The 22,095-nt window shown below is 42.8% G+C and overlaps 2 protein-coding genes and 1 pseudogene across 6 annotated transcripts in view; 1 reads left to right on the top strand and 2 right to left on the bottom strand.

The window, feature by feature from the left end:
• smim8 (small integral membrane protein 8) overlaps window positions 1-1,161 on the top strand; it is a 46,593-nt gene extending 45,432 nt beyond the window's left edge. For 3 of the 5 annotated variants that reach the window (XM_086061384.1, XM_086061385.1, XM_086061386.1), the window contains exons 2-3: window positions 364-560; window positions 718-1,161. In XM_086061384.1, the coding sequence (XP_085917510.1) occupies window positions 526-560; window positions 718-871 (189 nt within the window). In that variant the 5' untranslated portion in view covers window positions 364-525 and the 3' untranslated portion in view covers window positions 872-1,161. Of the gene's footprint in view, window positions 1-86; window positions 561-712 lie in introns of those variants that run through there. The other 2 variants (XR_015090881.1, XM_086061383.1) reach the window with 2 other exon arrangements.
• A 6,993-nt stretch (window positions 1,162-8,154) lies between these two features.
• On the bottom strand, window positions 8,155-10,365 carry LOC147158195 (uncharacterized; annotated as a pseudogene).
• A 49-nt stretch (window positions 10,366-10,414) lies between these two features.
• Window positions 10,415-13,659, bottom strand: LOC147158194 (uncharacterized). The gene is given in 5 exon segments (XM_086061708.1): window positions 10,415-10,664; window positions 10,835-11,075; window positions 11,160-11,328; window positions 11,895-13,043; window positions 13,045-13,659. Coding segments are annotated over 5 exon segments (2,424 nt in total).
• Window positions 13,660-22,095: the final 8,436 nt, after the last annotated feature.

Genomic DNA, 22,095 nt, shown 5'->3' with positions numbered 1-22,095 from the left:
TAGCAGCTGCTATCACTATGCTTTTAACAGATCGTAACCTCAATACCTCATTCTTTGACCCTGCAGGTGGGGGGGGGGGGGGGGACCCTATTCTTTATCAACACCTATTTTGATTTTTTGGGCACCCTGAAGTCTATATCTTAATCTTACCAGGATTTGGTACACAGTCACTGAGCATAAAGCTAACCGGGAGCCCGTAGCTAATGGCTAATAACAAAACAACATTCGCTGAGCATAAAGCTAACCGCGTTAGCTGGCTAAGGGCTAATAACGAAACATTTACTGTGCATATAGCTAACTGTAGTAGCCAGCTAATGGCCAATTAACAAAAACAAGGCATCTTGCTTTTTCTTGTCCACCCAGACTTGCTGGTTTGGCCCTCCTGCTGCTGCACTGGCTATACTTAGCAACCGTAAAACGTAGCTGAGCAAGCGAGGTCACAGTGTCAGCTCCCGTGGCTGCCGGAGGCTGTCTGCCGAGTAGACTGCACTGCTTGTAGAGTGCCGCACGGCTGACGCTGCGGGAATGCGCATTGTATCGATTGTATCCGGATACGACGTGTAAGTATTGATACTTTTCAAAGTATCGATACTTTCGACAACCTTAATTATGAAGAGCTAACTATTTTGTTTAAGTTGTGTCTTAAATTTTGTTAATTAAGTTTTAAATTTTGTCTTAATTGCACGCTGTAATTTATTTTATTTTATCCCAGAATAGACCATTGATGGCATTTGGACTGATTACCATCACCTTGTGTGTCGGCTACCTGGGCTACCTACATGCTATGAAAGAAAACAACCAGCAGCTTTACGAGGCCATCGACAGTGAAGGGGAGAGACTGATGAGGAGGAGAGCTTCCAAGTGGGCTTGAGAGCAGACCATGGTTGTGTGAACAGTACAACCTTAAAAAAAACTGACTGGACTGATTTTCATTAGTTTCTAAATGCCTAATTAAAATTGTAATTTTTTTGTACCCTTTTTTCTTCATTTTTTTTACATTATTTTGATGATTATTTAGAAAATGTGTATGCATTTAATAATGTGTTTCCAAGTCAATCTTTTCTGTCATTTCATAAGCTTGTCAATATAATGGTATGTGTGTGCAACAATTTGTATGCTGCTCAAAAATAAAATTTACTTCATGGCCAGTGTCAAGTTTAAGTTATTTGTCATGTTTCGGTTGTGTGGGGTTGGGTTTTTGTTTGATTTTGGGGGGGGGTGATTGTTATTTTTCGTCTGTGGTTAAGTTTTTTTTAATGCGTTTCTAGTCTCTCCCCTTGTCTCGTTATGTCTAACCACGTCCACCTGTGTGTGTTTTCCCCACCCCGTGTGGTCTACCAGTCAGTGCCCTCTTTTACTTGTGTCTTCCCCAGGTGTGTCTTGTCAAGCAATTAGCAGGGGTGTATTTAGGCCCCGTCCACACGAAAGCCAGTTTCAATGTATCCTCACAAGTTTCTTATCGGTTAGGCCGCTCGTCCACACGATGGCGCGATTTCGGAGCTTGACACCGATCACTTTTGAAGCCGGGCTCCAGAGTGGAAAGATTTCAAAAAGCGGTTGTCCTGCCCACTTGCCTTGTCATTAAATCACCCTACGTTTACTCATTACCTCTGTCTGATCATTGAGTCTCCTCGCATTTGGTCCAAATCTCTCACTCCACCTCAAAACCGTAACATTATTTATGCTCAATTAAGTGTCAAAATTAACAATTAAATAGTAGACATTTAACACTGTTTTTTACACTGTTTAGAGGAATCTAATTATAAAAATCAGATTACTTGATATTTATTAACAACCTATCATATCGGTGGTGTCAATTGTCCCTCCAAAAGAGTCACTTTAAGGGGGACCCCACCAATGGCATATTGGTTCAACCATTAATATTGCATTCTCAAAGAGAATAAGGCATTTGCAACACTTAAGATTAGTAAATAATTTGTAAATAAAACATTTTAAAAAACACCCATGTGTGGAATGTATAACTGTATTTCTCAAATCAACAGACAAAAAGACGAAATGGGCAACAAGAAAGGAGAGTGGATATTGGATAGGCTGCTGGCAATGATAGCTTCATTCGATGACCACAGTGAACACAAACTTTCATGTATCCACTTCAGTAACAGGAAGACGTCTCAGGCTTCACTTCAACCCTACCTAAACCCTCATGCGTAATTTTTTTGTGTGTGGTCGCTACCAAATTAATAAAACTGGACACCATACTTGGCACATAATACTGTCATTGTAGAAATAATAAAATAGTTTTAAAAACTGTTAACATTGTATTCTAATATACATAGTCATACAAGTCAGTGTTGGGAATAACAGCGTTTCAACTAACCCTGGGATTACACTGCATGCATGTGCGTTGCGTCTTTACCGTGTGCTCTGGACACGTCAATTTTATGGACAAAACTCACAGCTGCGATCCGGCAGCTCCGTCGCCGACAACTTCCCGCCATGTCTCTCGTGATCCCGTGCGATAATGTGGCATTAAAAACAACGACAAACACACAAAGTCTGCTCAACACAGAAGCAGAAAGAGAGGTGGACTTCTTTTGATTAAACTCACCGTCCACTCCCACAGCTTCTACTATGACGATCCTTGCAGCATCCATTTTTAAGTTGTCCAAATAAAAAGGATGTGCCGTGTCATATATAATTCACCTCCATTATAAATCTCTCCTCGTCCATGTTAGCTGCAGTTAATTAAGTGTTAAGCATTATAACGTTTTGCTGACATGATTGCAAAATAGGATCTGGTGAGTATTTTATTCTGAAAATTAACCGGAATTATTTATTTTGAAACTGCGTCGGTCTTCCTGTCCCACATGATGTGTTCTGTGCTAGTTTGCCATTTGACGGATACCGACGGATGCGTCGTCCGGCAAAAATAAATAATAGGTCTATCCGTGTGGCGGCCTCCGGCTGGTCCGCAGCGCACACGCAGCCAGTGTAATTTGAACAAGCTGATAGAATGGAAACGAATCGGCTGTGCAACGCACATGCATGAGGTGTAATCCTGGGGTAACGGCGTTAGGTAACTCAGTTTTTTTTAAATAAACGGACTAATCTAACTAATTGTTCTCCCCATATTTGAAACACCGTTATTATTGTATGAGAAATGTGTTGTGTTACTATTTATGTATTAGTTTCAAGGCTCGAAGCAAACTTACAAGACGTTGTGCGGTGACTGGCTCTGAAAATTTCATTTGTGCAGTTAGTGGCGCTGCTGTTGTTGGTCCTCGTCACAATAAAAGTGCCTTGACAGTTGAAATGTGTAGTGACTTATTTTGGAGGTGCCGCTGGAAGCGTGTCACGATGTGAAGGACGTGTCGTCCGGCCTCGCCTGGAACTGGTTTGACAACTTTGACAAGAGTGACATTAATCAAAAATAACAGTAGAGATTTGCTAAAAAAAAAGGCCGTCATGAGGAGCGATATGTTGACAATTCTGTTCCACCAAGTACCATATTGCGACTCCACAAGCACCATAACAGCGATAAAGATATCGGTAAGTCATACCAACACGCTCGCTTAGTGTAATTAATAGCGCCAACAATTGTATTTGTCTTATTTCCTGAGTGCTAAACACGTGAAAAGTGTTGAAATATGCTCACACTCATGGAGGCTGTGGAGTAACATTTGTATGTGAATGATGCACGTTAAGCCTAGAGTTGGCAGTTTTTTGACGTAAATCAATCATTAAACATGTCTTTAAATGTGTAGAATTATAAACTGAAGATATATCACCATACTCTCTTAATTGAAAGTGTACAAAAATATGTTTTTTCAGAGAGATCAAGTGGAAGCTGATGATTTTGAGGAGTAAATGTAATAGTTATGGCAATGATTTTGGCCATGATAGCATTAAGCACTATATTTTAATAGCATTGGCAATTTATTTAATCTATTATTGACTATTTTAGCCAGCATCAATAAAAAATAAAAAAGTCGAAATCCTAGAGGGACTGGCTCGGACTGTCTACAAATTACCTATAGATGACATAAGTGCCACAAATCACCATATATCAAGTATTTATTTTATTTTTATTCTGATTGCTGTAGAACATACATTACCACTCCAAATTTAATGAATTATTCATATTATTATTATTATATGTCAGACTATGGAGTGAGGCATTTGTGTGATATAAATACTAAAATACAAAAATAAAATAAAACACCCTATATATCCTGGATGTAATTAGATTTTTTTTTGAGAAATATAATAACAATAATAATAATAATAATAATATATTGATGAAATTAAAAATCCAAATTGCTTGACAAAACGTTTTTTTTTTTTTAAGTAGTGAAAATATTTACTTTACCTGGTAACGAGTTATTTTCAAATTAAATTAAATGGTTTTCCAACAGTATTGAAGGAGTTCCCAGATGTGAGAATGCCAGGAGTGTGCAAAGCAGTAATCGGAGCAAAGGGTGGCAATTTTGAAGAAACTAGAATCTAAAACATGTTTTCAGTTATTTCACCTTTTTGTTAAATACACAACTCCACGTGTTCATTCTTAGTTTTGATGCCTTTGTGAGAATTTACAATTAACTCATTTGTTCCCAAAAAAAACGTATAAATGGCCCTATGCCCTGTAGAAAATACAGCCTAACCTGCAGACTATGTAGAAATAAACACAGGTGAAACCTGTTGACTGTTTAGCCCTTATTTTGTGAAAAATAATGATAAAAGATTCAAAAATATCGCTAGCATTTGAGTTGCCAGTCACGGCAAAATAACCACTGCCTAAACAAATGGCGTGGGGCAACTTGAGCAATATGCTGGTACTTGCGGCTAGGTAGCAGTAGCACATACCTGGGTTCACCTGTTTTCAGCAAGTGGTGAAATCGAGTCTTCCTCACTGTATACATTGGTGCCATATCATTAGCGAGGTGCAACGTGCCCGCTTTGGTGATCGCTCTTATTGTGCTCCTTTCTTGTCATACGTGCTTTCTTGTGTAAATGACTCCTCCACGGTAATGTTGAAAAACTATCCTTATGTTTTCCGCGTGTTCGTAAAATCAGACTGGAGATCGGTGAAACAGGTCCTTCGAAGGATTTATTTTACAGAAATTTCTGGACAGTTACAGTCAAATCACTGTAGTTCCTCCTTGTGTGTGTGTGTGTGTGTGTGTGCCCTCCCACTTGTAGTCGTTCTTATAGTTTCCGCATAGCAGCCCCAAAAAACCCCTCTTCCTCCTTTGCTGCCCTTAAGCCCCGCCCCTCTCCAGTGCCGCTCCTAAGTCCCAAGACAGACAGTACTCAATACACATGGACAGATGGCCGATTGATGTGGAAATATAGTAGGTCAGACAACCTGGCACCCCGACAGATGGCCAACCGGGCGGAAACACAGTAGGCCAGACAACCTGGCTCCCTCAAAGCAAACACAACTTTACAAAGGAATACTTTTTAACACATTTTCTCCCCCAAAACAGATGGCTAATTACGTGGGAAAGGGAAGGAAGAATCTTCAAACGTTCCGTCACATTATTACACTCATCAAGCTTTACTAAGGAAATTAAAACTGTTATGACTAATCTAAACAGTTATAACTAAAATCAAACAGTTATAATTAAATTGAAACAGCAGAATGTCAACATTCCCTCATTCGGACTCAAAAGAGTCCGACACAAGCAGATAAACATTTCAGAGAAAAAGGTATTAGCGGCGTCATGGTCGCAGACGGCTGGCGCAACATTAAGCAAGGGTTGTGTGGAAAGATTGGACATTATCATTATAATAAGAAGCAAAAGCAGGCAACAATGAAACATCCCTTTATCGGTGAGAGAAAGTTGTTTAGCAGTTATGTGGCATTAAAGAACAATGTGATTCCTTAAAAGATTTTTCAGTGGAACAAGCATATGTGTATCACAGTTGATAGTTAAGAGATGTCCCCCTTTCGAAGGAGGTGCCAGGGAGTTTGTGGAGAATCAATACTTTGCTTAATATGATGTGTTGTGGTTATGTTCAAGGTTGTACTGAGGGGCTTCCAGAGATACCAGATTGGCATAAAAGTTAATATGAGAAAGAGTGTCGCGATGCAGCAGCAGATGAAGATGCATTCCCACTTTGAAGCCATCTCGAGATGATGTTCTTTGTTGAATGAAAAAGGGTGTTGCCAGCTTCTTTAGGACCCCAGGATCAACTACCCAAGGTCCTAGGATTGGTCACCGGGGTTATTCTGCCCGTATATGTGACTCAACCTTTTATGGAATGATGCCTTCAATAGGGGCAACTGGACACTGGATCAGTAGACGTGGTTTTCCGGTCGGGTCGTCAGGGGGTGGGATTGCTGAGCCTAGGTCGTCAGGTGGTCATCAGGCCATCAGATGGTCATCAGATGGTCATCAGATGGTCATCAGATGGTCATCAGATGGTCATCAGGTCATCAGGTGGTGGGATTGCTGAGCCTGGGTCGTGTAGACGAGATGTGGAACCACGTGTCCCCTTTTCCGTGCAGGCGAACTGCACAAGATGTCCTCTCTGTCACCTTGTGGGGTCCAGTCCACCTGGGTGCAGACCATTTTTGTTTAGTCACTTTTAACTATACATATTCATTAATGCAACAGGAAGAGCTTGTAGCCAATTTAAATTTGATGAGGCCAATGCTTTAGCCAATTTTCTTTAATATTTCTATTTATTCGCTCAATCTGTCTTTGGGATTGGGGATAATACACTGAACCAAATGTGTTTTAATCCCAATGCCTTTTCTACTGCTTTAGATGTTTGTTTTTGAAATGGGTTCCATTGTCTGATAAAAAATTTTAGGAAACCCATGTGATGGTATGTAATGATTAATCAAATGTTTTACCACTCTATTTACTGTTTTAGATTTGCATGAATATGCCTCTGGCCATGTCTGAAAAGGAATCCACTATTACCAACAAATATCTGTATCCTGCCACTGGTTTTAGCGTGTCAGTGAAATCCATCAAAAAACATCTGTCCCCAGAGCTGTCACGTCCGGCCGGACAGTGAGTGCCCTGGGGAGGTTCAGATGTATGCATACTATTATACCTTTTGCAAACACTGCAGTCCTGCAGTTCATTTTTAACAATTTGTCTCATTAAAAGGATGCCACCAGGTGTGTAATTGTCTCAATGTTCCTTCCACACCTAAATGGCATATTCCATGGGCTCCAGAAATTAGATTTTTCAATTGTTTTTTAGATGGAATACATTTACCTTCTTTCCGCCATATGCTTCATCTTTTTTGTCCCCCTCTGAACTTACTTTTTCCTGTCACAGCTTGATCACCTCCTGTGAATTATCACATTCAGACTCACTTACAGTTAGTTGGAGTGTAGGTCGGTACCCCGCAACCTTTTTATTTTATTTTTTTATTTTTTTGATCTGCTAATTCATTTCCATTCTTTTAATTCAACATGAACTGTCATGTGTGCATATTTTTCCAGTGGAGTTGATGCATACAGACAAACTTGTCGACTTCCCTCTCTTTTTTTTCCTATTGTTTTTGAGATGGAATACATTTACCTTCTTTCCGCCATATACCTACTTCATCTTTTTTGCCCCCCTTTAGACATCCACACACTTTTTCTTCTGGACTTGCCTTTTCCCGCCACAGCTTAATTGTTTCTGTGGTTATTTCTTGTCCTTCTCCTAATTTACCTTCGCTCACCATCAATTGTAGTGTTGGGCTGTAGCCCGCCGCTTCCTTTGCTGCCTTGTCTGCTGAATCATTTCCTACTGACACAAAATCATTATTTCTTGAGTATCCTTTACATTTTATCACAGCTACTGCTTTAGGCAGTAGTAAGGCGTCTTTCAACGCAAAAATGTCTTGATGGTGTTTAATAGGTGTCCCTGTTGCAGTCATGAAGTCATTTATTTGCCATTCTGCCATGGCGGTGTGCACAACCACATGTGCATACGCAGAGTCAGTGTAAATGTTCACAGTCTTTCCTTGTGCTAGCTTCAGTGCAGTTGTTACAGCCACTATTTCTGCTCGTTGAGCTGACTGTGGCCCTGTGAGTCTCTCTGCCACTATCATGTCAAAAGTTGTTCCTATTATTTGTGTTACAGAAAAAACCTGATTGGAGTCCTTTATTGCCTTTAAAACAACAGCCGTCCGTAAATAACGTCAAGTCTGGGTCGTCCAGTGGTGTGTCGTAAAGGTAATTTCTCAGTGAGTTCTCTTCCAAAATTCGCTGAGTGCAGCAATGGGGTTGTCCCTCCAACAGGCCTTCTGCCATGTGAATTCCTTCATGTATAAACAAAATGTGGGGTTGTGTCATGTTTTCTGAATCGGGCGAGCTAATGTTGATGTTGATGCTAATGTTGAATCTGGCGAGCTAATGTTGAAGCAAAAGCTGCACAAAGAGGATGACGTTGTTCATATTTTTCAAGAGGCGTTGATGCATAAATGCAAACATTTCTTTTACCATTTTCCCCTTTCTGAAAAAGAACAGCAGAAACACTGCTGTTTTTTTCAGAAACATCCAGAAATAACATTTTGTTGTAGTCAGGGATGACAAGAGCCGCAGTTGATGACAAGAACTGTTTAAGCAGAACAAAGGAGCTGGAGTCCAAAAAAGAATATGTGATAGGTTTCTCATTCCTTTTTCATTAACTAATTGTCTGAGAGAATGAGTCAGTTCCGCAAAATCCGGAACATGATGTCTGGAGTAGTTGCAAAGACCCAGAAAAGCCAACATTTGTTTGACATTTGTCGGTTTGGGATGGTGCAAGATGTCATCTTTGTGTGACGGAGACATACCTGTTCCATGTCTCGAGACAAGACGACCCAAGAAAGAAACCTGAGGTCGGGCAATTTGGAGTTTGCCTTTGGAGCACTTCAAACCCACCGAAGCCAGATGGCTCAAAAGGAGCTGTGTAGCTTGAAGGCAGGACGCCTCGGATGGTGCAGCTAGGAGTAGATCGTCCACATACTGCACCAAAAGAACATCCAGAGGAAGTTGGAGAGGTGACAGAACTGTCGAAGGGAAGCATTGAAAAGTCCAGGAGACAACACAAAACCTTGAGGAAGCCTGGTGTAGGAGTAACACTCATTATTCCACGTAAATACAAAATACTTCTGCATAGACAGGTCAAGAGGGACACAAAAGAATGCATTAGCAAGATCAATGCAGGTAAAATGAGTGTATAATGGAGTCGAGTGAGGATTGGGCACCGGCAGTGTAGGGGTCATAACTACAGCATTAATAGCTCTTAGATCATGTACCATTCGAAATTTACCAGTATTTTTCTTTTCTACTGGGAGAATAGGAGTATTGTAGTTAGACTTATCAATTTTGCCAAGAACCCCCGCTTTTAGCAAACCTTCAATTGTTACTGAGATGCCAATTCGTCCTTCTTCCTTCATGGGGTACTGTGGTACCCAAATGGAGTCGGGTTTCATTTTAAAAGTTACTTGTGTTACAGTGCAGTAGGCAAGGATTGCAACATGTCACCAGCAAGCTCGCTGTCAGATGTTTTTCTTCCATGATGTCGGTCCAAAAGTTGATGTTCTAAAACAGACATAGATACAAATAAATCTGATTTAATCCAATAGGCATCAAGAGATTTGGAATACAGCAAGTCTGTATGTAAAGAGTGTTGCCAATCAGTTGCTTTTGTGCAGGCCAGGACAAATGGACCCAAATCTTTCGCCGTGTGCTGGGATGACACCATCAGTGAAACATGAGGATGGCACGGAGGCATAGATGGATCAGGTGGATTTGCCATCCTATACCATTGTGATTGTTCTTCAGTCAGAGCAACTGAATAAGCCACACCGGGTTTGCCTGCAAACAGATCACCCACACGCAACTCCCAGGCGTTGTCATCAATTGGTCGGAACGCTTCACTGTATATCTCATCACCACATCTGTCATAGAAAAGAGTGCAATGCATACAGTCAGATACCATATCATATGACCTGAGATTACGAACCCAAGACGACCAAAGTGTCCAAAAAGTTTCAGCATCCCTCCAGCCGGAGGAATCAGTGTCAATCTTTGCCCAGTAGATGTCAGCAGTGGTGCATGTCATGGCGTGTTGAGGCACCACTGGAAATTGGGTGGAGACATTGGAGGCGGAATCACCAGCGCAGTAATAAGTATGTCCATCTGGAAACTGAAGAGTCCGGGCCACACTGGATCAATGGAGCAGTTCTTATGAGAAGATCTCTTCCCAAAAGATTCACTGGACAGTTCGGTGCAAACACAAAGGAGTGCAGCAAAGTTTGTGTGAAACACTGGGTGTGTATAGGAGTTGTCATATGCAGGATAGTTTCCTCTCCCTTGAATCCAACCAATGAAATGCCTTCGGCGGTGAGGGAACTTTCAGGTGGCAATGTCATAATGGTAGAGTGACGAGCTCCAGTATCGACCATAAATGGTAAAGAAGTTCCTCCTACCTTGGCATGCGAATTCAGGGCCCCATCATTGTGGAAATTGTCCACCAGGTGGCGGCAGGAACTGCTGGTTTGGCACAGGCGGATACTGCTGCTGGGGTGGAGCCAGGTGGGGTGGAGCGTTCTGTGACTCACGTCCCCTCGGCTGGTTGTAGCCGCGCCCTCCTTGTTGACGCCTGCCCCCTCTGCCTCTCCAGCCTTGTGGGCGTTGCCGACAATCACGAGCCCAGTGTCCAGTGCGGCCACAGTTGTAGCACTGGTTTGGCCCATGAATGGACCTGACTGATACATAATACACTCAGACGTAACAGGAGGTGATGAGTCAACAGTAGAAGCCGGGGGAGCAATATTTTCCTCTTTTTACTTCAAAGTTTATAATTGCATAATTGCTAATTGTAATTCAGTATTCCTATGTTTTTCAGTTTTTGACTCTAAATCTTTAGCATACCTCCGTAGGTGGTGTTTCAGATGAGATAGCCATCTGGTGTGGTCTGCACCAGGAAGATCAGGATTCACTTCCATGGCCTGCACAACAGACTTATGGACACCTTTCAACACCGCTGCTCTAAAAACTTGCGAATATAGTGCAGAGTCAGTCGGCAAGTGTCCAGTTTTCAAAGAATATTCTACAAGGGCACGGTCAATGAATGCCGCAGCCTCCTCGTCAGCTTTTGGAGCGAACATCAAGTCTAAAATTACAAACTCAGGAATTGGAAACAGTGAGCCAAGCGCTGAAAACAGTGTCAGGTAATTATCATGTGAGAGAGCCTCACCATCCATTAAAGACATCCCTGAATTATTCATCAACACTTCTAGTTGAGAAAGAGGGCACGCCTGCTTCAAGAACGCGCGCACATCCCCCGCGGTTAAAATCTGTCCTGTAACCTCCCTTTGAAGAGATCTCAACCAATTTTCACCCCCCACCTGCATTGGGGGAAGTTTCTGCAACAACACACTCAAGTCAGAGGGCAAGTAAGGTTTATAAACCATGGCAGAATTTCCTGTAGCGGGGTCAACCTTTGCCAGCCAACCATTGGGGCTTGAAAAATTGCCTGAGAACGCGTCACTGGTTTTTGGGGAGTACTGTCTTAGAGACGTCCGGTCATGCTAATGTCGTGAGTGTGGTCAAATGCAGAATCAGGGCGTGTCCCTGAAGCTGTCCTAACTGCACATTTTAGGTCGGCCAGCTAAATAAATAAATAAATTGAAAACAGCAAAACAATGTTAATAATGTTAACATTCCTTCAATTGGGCTCAAAAGAGCCCACAATAAACATTTAAACATTTTTTTTTAGAGGAAAATACCAGCAGGATCTTCATCCTCCACATTGGATGCAATAGTAGGCAAGAATGGGTTAGCAGAAGCAACCATCATATAAGACGACTTATTTTGTACGTCCTGTTTTTCAATAGCAGTGGTAATAATTATTTGGCAAAGAGAACAAATACATGGAACATGGAATACAGCAACACCCGCACGTGGTTAACAAAGCAGCGAAAACAGCAACAGATATCAAAATTGAGGAAACTAAAGCTTTATAGCGCCCAAATACAGCCATCCAATTATCCCATACAGAAGTATCCACACCGGAATGCTCTTTCATTTTCTTATTGAGTGTCCGCAGTCCTTCAATTGCAATGGTTAAACTTCCATCTGGTGCAGTGTTGTTAGGAATAAAAGTGCAACACTGATCTCCAAACATTGAGCAAACTCCGCCCTTTTCTGCCAGCAACATATCTAGTGCAATTCGATTTTGGAATATCATCAAAGATGTGGCAGCTAACTGGCCGCGTACAGCCTCAAAACCAGATTGAGTCCAATTTCCTAGCCTTTGGACATTATAATGTACATAATTAATTCTATCTACGTTTTTTTTAATGGTGCACCACCCGCAAATTAGAGATTTGAATCCTGAGAGTACTTGATCAGCTAATTTGTACTCATCTGGCACACCTCTTGGTACTCCAATTGCATCAATGTAGGTGGGGACATTCTGCTCTTGCCAAGAATACCGTTTGGTTCTCTGAAAAGAAGGAGGAGATTTTGGTTCCCAATTATCAATCATTTGTAGAAGGTTATCAACAGAGGTGGGGTAGATTTGTACTGGCAGGAGGAGGGTTATGAGGGCACAATATCCTCTTGTATTCAAAGGCAACTTGTCAAATATTCTGTTATCACCACACCACCACCAAATATCCGCCCTGGATCGCGGTTGGAACTTCTGCCCCACATCTATTGCCAAAATGCACTGAGTGATGTGATTTAGTTCTCCCAATTGTTCTCCAGTACCTGTCATTTTAATACATGAAAAATTACCATTTGCAACTTTGTTTGAAAATATTGGTTTAGTTGTCTGCCAATCTACGAGGGGATACACCTTATCCCATTGAGAGCATTTGACATCGGGGACAGTCTTATTCATAAGTTCCATTACACAGTGATCATCTATTTTAGCCGGAATTACTCGCAGTAGAGGACGTGGTCCTACACATACCACACAGTTTTTTTCAGAGGCACGAGCCGCTTCGTTCGCCAGCAGTAACCAATTGTTACTGCTGCCGGACAATCCTGTCGTAACACGGAACCACTCAACTACACCATCAATCGGTACGTTGACAGCCTCCACCCCGGTCTCCATCGTGTATTTAGTCATTTTTTGGTTGTTCTAACTTACTCATAGTCTTATTTACACAAACTAAAATGGGAAAATATGGATCATGTCCGGAAAACCATGCCCATAACAATAGCCCAAAACAGTAGGTGTTATATAGAGTTGCATTAGGCGGCCGTATATTTCCTTCAGGAAGAGCAAAGGTCAAATCGAGTCGACCTCCCATTTTACGCAATGTTATCCTTTTGCTAAAGAAAATTGCCTCCTTGCTCGTTCCCGGAGGCCAGTATCGTCCGTTCTGGGTGGTTATCAGAGCACTCCAGTCTCGCCGTAAATGTCCTGTCAAATACCACCAGTATTTCACCCAGTCCCCCCCTTTTGTCTGCTTCCCTCCCCTAAATCCCTTCAAAGATTTAATTGGAACTTTAACAGAGGTGTTTGTGTTTGGAGCCACTATCACAGCAATTGAGTTATCATAAGTCCAGGATATGATCCAGGGAATGCGTGGAGAATCAATACCTCGCTTAATACGATGTGTTGTAGTTACGCTCAAAGTTGGAGCAAGGGGGTTACAGAAATACCAGATCAGCATCAACATCAACATGAGAAAAAGTGTCATGATGTGACAGCGTTTGGAGATGTGTTCCCGCCTCGAAGCCATCTCGTGATGAAGTTCTTTGTTGAATGAAAAGAGTGTCGTGTTAGTTTTTTTTTCTTTTTCTTTTTTCTCTTTAAGGACCTCAGGGTAGACTGCCCAAGGTCCTTTTGTTTGTCACCGGGATTATTCTGCCCGCAAATGTGACTCTTCGTGGAATGATGCCCAGGAAAAAGGGCACTTGACTCAATCTCCGTTGAATGATGTCCTCTGAAACTGCAGCTCGACAACCGGGCACTGGATCAGCAGACGTGGCCCTCAGGTCGGGTCGTCCGGTGGTCCGCAGGTGGTGGGATCGCTGAGCCAGAGGCGGATCCGGCCGGCCTGGTAGATGAGAGGTGGTACCAGGTGTCCCCCTTTTTATGCAAGCGCACTGCACAAGACATTCTCTCCGTGACCTTGTGGGGTCCGGTCCATCTAGGAGCAGACCATTTTCTTTTAGTCACTTTTAACCACACATATTCACAATCATTTATTTCTAACGGAGCATCTGGCCACTTTTTTGTTAGCTTTGAGAACGTAGATGCTAACTGTTTGAGTACTGGAGATCCTGCAATGTGCGACTCACCCAGCGGTGCAACAGGAGCCGGAAATGGTCTGTTTTTGTGACCTTCAAACGGAGTCCAGCCTTTGGCTGAGTTTAGTGACATTCGCACATTCATTAATGCAATAGGAAGAGCTTGTAGCCAATTCAAATTTGATGAGGCCAGTGCTTTAGCTATATTTTCTTTAATATTTCTATTCATTCGCTCGACCTGTCCTTGAGATTGGGGATGATAGACTGACCCGAATGTATGTCTTTGCCCCAATGCTTTTTCTACTTCCTGTAGATGTTTGTTTTTTAAATGGGTTCCATTGTCTGATCTAATTTTTCTGGGAAACCCATGTGATGGTATGTAATGATTAATCAAATGTTTTACCACGACCTCTGCTGTTTCAGATTTACATTGATATGCCTCCGGCCATCCGGAAAAGGAGTCCACAATTACCAACAAATATCGGTATCCTTCCACTGGTCTTATCATGTCAGTAAAATCCATTGAAATTACCTGTCCCGGGGCAGTCACTTCTGGATCGTGAGTGCCCGGAGGAGGTTTAGATGTAGGCATACTGTTAAATTTATTGCAAACACTGCAGTCCTGCAGTTCACTTTTAACAATTTGTCTCATGTAAGGATGCCACCAATTACGCAGTCGTCTCAATATTTCCTCTGTACCAACATGGCACAGTCCATGGGCTTCAGAAATCAGGTTTTTTAATTGTTTCTGCGATGGGATATATTTACCTTGTTTCTGCCATATACCTGCTCCATCCTTTTGTCCTCCATTTGACAGCCACACACTTTGTTTTTCCGGACTGGCCTTCTCCTGCCACAGCTTAATTGTTTCTGTGGTTATTTCTTGTCCTAATTCACCTTCGCTCACCATCAATTGTAATGTTGGGCTGTAATCCGCTGCTTGTTTTGCTGCCTTGTCTGCCGAATCATTTCCTACTGACACAAAATCATTATTTTTTGAATGTCCTTTACATTTTATCACAGCTACTGCTTTAGGCAGTAGTAAGGCGTCTTTATAATCAAAGATGTCTTGATGGTGTTTGATAGGCGTCCCTGAAGCAGTCATGAAGTCATTTCTTTGCCATTCTTTTATGGCTGTATGTATCACCACATACGCATAAGCGAAATCCGTGTAAATGTTCACAGTCTTATCTTTTGCTATTTTTAATGCAGTTGTCACAGCCACTATTTCTGCTCTTTGAGCTGACTGTGGCCCTGTGAGTCTGTCTGCCACTATCGGGTCAAAAGTTGTTCCAATCATCTGTGTTACAGCAAAACCTGACTGGAGTCCATCATTGCCCTTAAAACAACAGCCGTCCGTAAATAACGTCAAGTCTGGGTCGTCCAGTGGGATGTCGTAAAGGTCATTTCTCAGTGAGTTCTCTTCCAAAATTCGCTGAATGCAGCAGTGGGATTGTCCCTCAATCATGCCTTCTGCCATGTTAATTCCCTCATGTACAAACAAAATGTGAGGTTGTGTCAGAACTGATTCAATTTTTCTCTGTCGTCCCCCTGTCATAGTAAATGCTTGGCTGGTTATGTATTGTACTGTACTATGTGCTGTACGTACTGCCAGCGGGTGATGTAACACAATATGAGATGTTTTCTGAATCAGGCGAGCTAATGCTGAAGCAAAAGCTGCACACAGAGGATGACGTTTTTCATATTTTTCAAGAGGTGTTGATGCATAAAGGCAAACATTTCTATTACCATTTTCCCCCTTCTGAAAAAGAACAGCCGACACACTGCTGGATTTTTCCGAAACATCCAGGAAGAACATTTTAGTGTAATCAGGGACGACAAGAGCCGCAGCTGATGACAAAAACTGTTTCAGCAGAACAAAAGAGTTCTCATCAGCTGGAGTCCAATTAAGAGCATGTGACAGGTTTCTCATTCCTTTTTCATTCACTAATTGTCTGAGAGAATGAGTCAGTTCCGCGAAATCCGGAACATGATGTCTGGAATAGTTGCAAAGACCCAGAAAAGCCAACATTTGTTTAACATTTGTCGGTTTGGGATGGTGCAAAATGTCATCTTTGTGTGACGGAGAAATACCTGTTCCATGCCTCGATATAAGTCGACCCAAGAATGAAACCTGAGGCCGGGCAATTTGGAGTTTGCCTTTGGAGCACTTCAAGCCCACCGAAGCCAGGTGGCTCAAAAGGAGCTGTGTAGCTTGAAGGCAGGACTCCTCGGATGGTGCAGCTAGGAGGAGATCATCCACATACTGCACTAAATGAACATCAGGAGGAAGTTGGAGAGGTGACAGCAGCTGTCGAAGGGAAGCATTGAAAACTCCAGGAGACAACACAAAACCCTGAGGAAGCCGGGTGTAGGAATAACACTCATTATTCCACGTAAATGCAAAATACTTCTGCATAGACAGGCCAAGAGGGATGCAAAAAAATGCATTTGCAAGATCAATGCAGGTAAAATGCGTCTGTGATGGAGTGATCTGTGACAGAGCAGAATGAGGATTTGGCACCGGAAGTGTGGGTGTCAGAACTTTAGCATTAACAGCTCTGAGATCATGCACCATACGAAATTCACCAGTATGTTTCTTTACTACTGGGAGAATGGGAGTATTGTAATTAGACTTATCAATTTTATAAATAACCCCTGCTTTTAGCAAACCATCAATTGTTACTGAGATGCCAAGTCGTCCCTCCTCCTTCATCGGGTACTGTGGTACCCAAACGGAGTCGGGTTTTACTTCAAAAGTTACTGGAGCAACTTTACACAGGCCCACATCAGTCGGGTCAGTAGACCACAGTGCAGCAGGCAAGGATTGTAGCATTTCACCAGCAAGCTCGCTGTCAGATGTCTCTCGTCCATGATGTCGGTCCAAAAGTTGATGTTCTAAAACAGACATGGAAATAAACAAATCAGATTTAATCCAATAGGCATCAAGAGATTTGGAATATAGTAAATCTGATTGGATAGAATGTTGCCAATCCGTTGCTCTTGTGCAGGCCAGGACAAATGGACCCAAATCTTTCGCCGTGTGCTGGGATGACACCATCAGTGAAATATGAGGATGACATGCCAGCACAGATTCACCAGGCGGTTCTGCCATCTCATACCACCAAGATTGTTCTTCAGTCAGATTAACAGAAAAAGCCACGCCGGGTCTTCCTGCAAACAGATCACCTACACGCAACTCCCAGGCGTTGTCAACAACTGTACGGAATGCTTCACTTTATATCTCATCACCACACCTGTCATAAAATAATGTGCAATGTATACAGTCCGATATCACATCATATGATCTTAGATTTCTCACCCACGATGACCAATTTGTCCAAAAATTCTCAGCAGCCCTCCAGCCGGGGGAATCAGTGTCAATCTTTGCCCAGTAGATGTCAGCAGTGGTGCATGTCATGGCGTGTTGAGTTACCACTGGGAACTGGGTGGAGACGTTGGAGACGGATTCACCCGCGCAGTAATAAGTATGTCCATCTGGGAACTGAAGCGTTAGCCCGTCCGGCCCACATTGGATCAATGGAGCAGTCCTTATGAGAAGATCCCTTCCCAAAAGATTTACAGGACAGTTCGGTGCATATACGAATGAATGCATGAACGTATGCGTGCAACACTGCGTTTGTAACGGATTTGTCATGTGCAGAATAGTGTTTTCTCCCTTGAATCCAACCAACGAGATGCCATCAGCGGTGAGCGTACTTCCAGGTGGTAATGTCATAATGGTAGAGTGACGTGCTCCAGTGTCTACCATAAATGATAAAGTAGTTCCGCTCACCTTTAATGCAATCATAGGCTCCTGCAATGCAAATAAGGTGGATTCTGGGTCCCGTCATTGCGGAAACTGTCCGCTAGGTGGCGGCAGGAACCGCTGATTTGGCACCGGTGGATATGGCTGCTGGGATGAAGCCGGGCGAGGAGGAAAATTCTGTGACTCACGTCCCCTTGGCTGGTAATAGCTGCGTCTGCACTGTTGACGTCTGCTACCTCTGCCTCTCCCACGTGGGCGTTGTCGGCAGGTATCTGCCCAGTGTCCAGGGCGGCCACAAATGAAGCACTGGTCATGGTTGATGGCTGATCTCGACTGATACATAGCACACTCAGAAACAACAACAGGTGATGAGTCAACAGTAGGCGCCGGGAGAGCAAAATTCTCCTCTTTTTTCTTTAAAGTTTGTAATTGCATAGTTGCCAATTGTAATTCAGTATTCCTATGTGTTTCAGTTTTTGATTCAATATCTTTCGCATACCTTCTCAGATGATGTTTAAGATGAGACAACCACCTAGCTTGATCGGAGCCGGGCAAATTGGGATTCACCTCCATGGCCTGCACAACAGACCTAGGGACTCCTTTCAGCACTGCTGCTCTAAAAACTTGTGAATACAGTGCAGAGTCAGTTGGCAAGTGTCCAGTTTTCAACGAATATTCCACAAGAGCTCGGTCAATAAATGTCGCAGTCTCCTCATCAACTTTTGGAGCAAACATCAAGTCAGATATGACAACTTCCGGGAGTGGGAACAACCCGCCAAGCGCTTCAAACAGTGTTAAATAATTATCACGTGATAGTGCCTCACCATCCATTAAAGATGATATTCCTGAATTCGTCATCAGCACTTCCAGTTGAGAGAGAGGGCATGCCTGCGTTAAGAGTGCACGCACATCTCCCGCAGTTAAAATCTGACCTGTCACCTCTCTTTGCAGAGACCTCAACCAGTTTTCACCCCCCGCCGGCAGCGGGGGAAGTTTATGCAAAAGTACGCTCAAGTCAGAAGGCAAATAAGGCTTATACACGGTAGCCGAATTCCCGGTGGCTGATTCAACTTTCGTCAACATGGGTGCTTGCAACCCTACTTTAGAACGAGTCGCAGGTTTTTTAGTACTATCTGGGAGTTTGTCGGTTGCGCTAAGGTCACGTAGTCCCATAACGTCCCCAAAGGCACTTGCTAGATTAGCTAATTTTTTCTGAAGTTCTACAATTTGAGAGCTATTCACCAATGCATTAGAAGCTTCATTAGTCATGTCACGTTCACGTTGTCTAAACAATTCGTCTCGTTCCACCTTTAATAAACGGTTTTGTTCTGTCAATTCGTCGTCTGCAGCTTTTTCAAAGCGAGAAAGAATCGTACGCCATTTGCTACGAACTACCTGGGGCACTTCAGCGTGTCTAGTCAGTTCCAATTTAAAAGCTTCCGCCTGGTTCAATTTTTCCTGCGGGTCATCCTTCATAGCCAATATATCGCCTAATTTTCCCTCCAATTGTTTCACAGAGGCGTTTATGCCAGCTGCCAAGCCGTCAGCCGCGGCCTGCAAAACAGATCGATGCGGTCGAGGATTCGCATCACAATTTTCACCATTCCAATCCACATTGAGATTACCGCCATTTACAGTCAATATAGGCGCCTGCAAATTTTGCAACATCTGAATAGCAGTAGTGTATGGTGATTCAGTAAACGGGTTTATAGCTTCAAACATATTTCCCGTGAGCGGCTCAGCATACGCCGGTGGAGCTGTTAGTTTAGCATCAAAATCAGCCACTTTATCATCACCAGCTTCTATCATAGCCATCCGAGCGATTTTAACGGAACTGCCCAAAGCCAACATTCTAGCATTAATCATCATTCGATCCACTTTTTTACAATTTCGTCTGACTCTTCTACCATTTAAAGGAAATACAAAAGTCTCTCGTACCATTTTGTCCAGCGATTGCCGTTTTTTCACGCATGCCAATTCCACCGCTTTCATCAAAGATACCAAGCAAACCGCGGATGTCAACGGTGGAAACCAACCTTTTTCACAGCAAGCCGTCATCCAATCAGTTAATAGTACTTTCATTTTATGTCGATGTTTTTCGGGCATGGCTCCGACTGAAACCTCGGAAGCATTCTTAACTTGTGCATCCAAGAATAAGTTCCGACTATGAACCGGAAGTACTTTTAGGTCAAACCATTCGGTGTCGCGGTCAAAACCGCCCTCCATTACTTATTTTAATTATTCACCTCTTTAGTTATTATTATATTCAAGTCGTATTAATATTGATCAATTCAGTGACGTCTCACTTGTAGTATGATAGTTCAATAGGTTAAATTTATTCGACAACGTTACTCGTTCCTCACCTCAAAATAAACATTTTAACAAGAATAACCACAGACAACCATAACACGTACACACATAACAGACATTTACATACATAAATATATCTAGAACTATCGGACGATCACAGAGACTTAATCAAGCCTCCGCGTCAACCTGCCCTTTTAAAATTGAAATAAACAAAACAAATCACGTAATCTCTCAATCGATCAACAGCGGTAAAAAAACAAATCCGCTGCGTCAACCTGACCTCAACTCTTATTACTGCTATATTTTAGCAGGCGCGCATCTTTGAAATAACTATTACGTGCTACCGAATGATCACCAGTGGTAAAAAAAAATAAAAATCCGCTGCGTCATCCTGACCTCTTAAAATTCATAAAATAACCATCATGATCTCTAGATTTCCTAGCGGCAGCGTAATAAACCCCCGCGTCTATCCGTTTTCCTCTCAAAATTCATAAAATAACCATCATGATCTATCGATTCCTTCATAGCGGAGAGACTCCCGTCCCAAAAACAAAATAAAACCGCTTGCTTCAACCTGTATGTCTTAAAATTCTTAACTCTTTGACCGCCATAAACGTTATAAAACGTTTAGCATAAACCTAGGGAAGGGCGCCGAGGACGTTAAAAGACGTTCACTATGTTTTTTTTGTTTTTTTTTGGAAACGGGTGCAGGAAAGCCTTGGGCAGCTGTGCTGAAAGTATCAGGCAGATCTGGTTAGTAAAAGACTCGTTTTGGCCCCTAGAGGGCAGCGATGACTCTCTTTGCACAAGGTTGGATGGGCCGCCCACCGTGGGCGTCAGTAGAAGACGTGAGGCGGAGCTAGAGTGTTGAGGAGACATGGCTGAATAAGCCACAATGGCTGACCAAGCAACCGGTTGCAAGCAGCTCACGCTTGAGCATTTTTTTCAAAGACGGAAAGCATCGATCAATACTAAAAAGCGCATTGATGTCGACGATGATGATGACTCCGAGCTTGACGCCAAAGTTGGAAGCCTTGACGCGACTGTTATGATCACGTAGTAAGCCTCACCGGCTAAGCGCGGCTAGCGCTGCTAAGGCCGGAAAACGCGCACAATAACCGACCGGGTACTTCTACACAATCGGACATTCTTTTTTTTTTTTTTTTTTTTTTTTTTTTTTTTTTCTTTTTTTTTTTTTTTTTTTTTAATCGGACATTCGATCGGGCGATGGAGAGTTGGCATCGACCAATGCAGATTGATGATGATGATGATGGTGAATCCTGAGGTTGACGCCACAGTTGGAAGCCTTGACGCGACTGTTATGATCACGTAGTAAGCCTCACCGGCTAAGCGCGGCTAGCGCGGCTAGCTCTGCTAACGCCGGAGCTGCACATGCGGACATTTTGTCGGACAATGAAGAGTACCCCGAGTCCAATGCATATTCATCGGAGGAGCGGGTACAGTCTGATCACGGAGAAGACACTGGTTCTGGACTACGATGCCACCATGAATGGAGTGGCTAAAATGGATCAAAACATCTCTTACAACCCGGTTTAGCAACTGAAGGACATGAGGAAGCGAGACGTAACACTACCGTAATGAAACCGTAGCATGATCCTGATATTAGACTTGATGGCAACACACACTGCAGTATATACTTGCTATTCCCCGGAAAAAACGGCCTGCAAGAAAGTGGAGCACGCGAAGAGGCAATCTGTTGTACAAATGCTGTTGCGTCTCCTTGCACGCAGGAGAGTGTTACAAAAAGAAAAACTGTCGTTGAAACATCCACATATTTGTAAATAGCACCACAGTTGCACACATTTGTAAATAGTTTGCCAAATTG

The sequence above is a fragment of the Leptonotus elevatus genome, chromosome 18 (genome assembly GCF_054856555.1).
Source record: "Leptonotus elevatus isolate MCC_2025b chromosome 18, RoL_Lele_1.0, whole genome shotgun sequence".
Lineage (NCBI taxonomy): Eukaryota > Metazoa > Chordata > Actinopteri > Syngnathiformes > Syngnathidae > Leptonotus > Leptonotus elevatus.
Note: the sequence above shows the minus strand (reverse complement) of the source record. Positions and strands in the feature narration are given on the sequence as shown.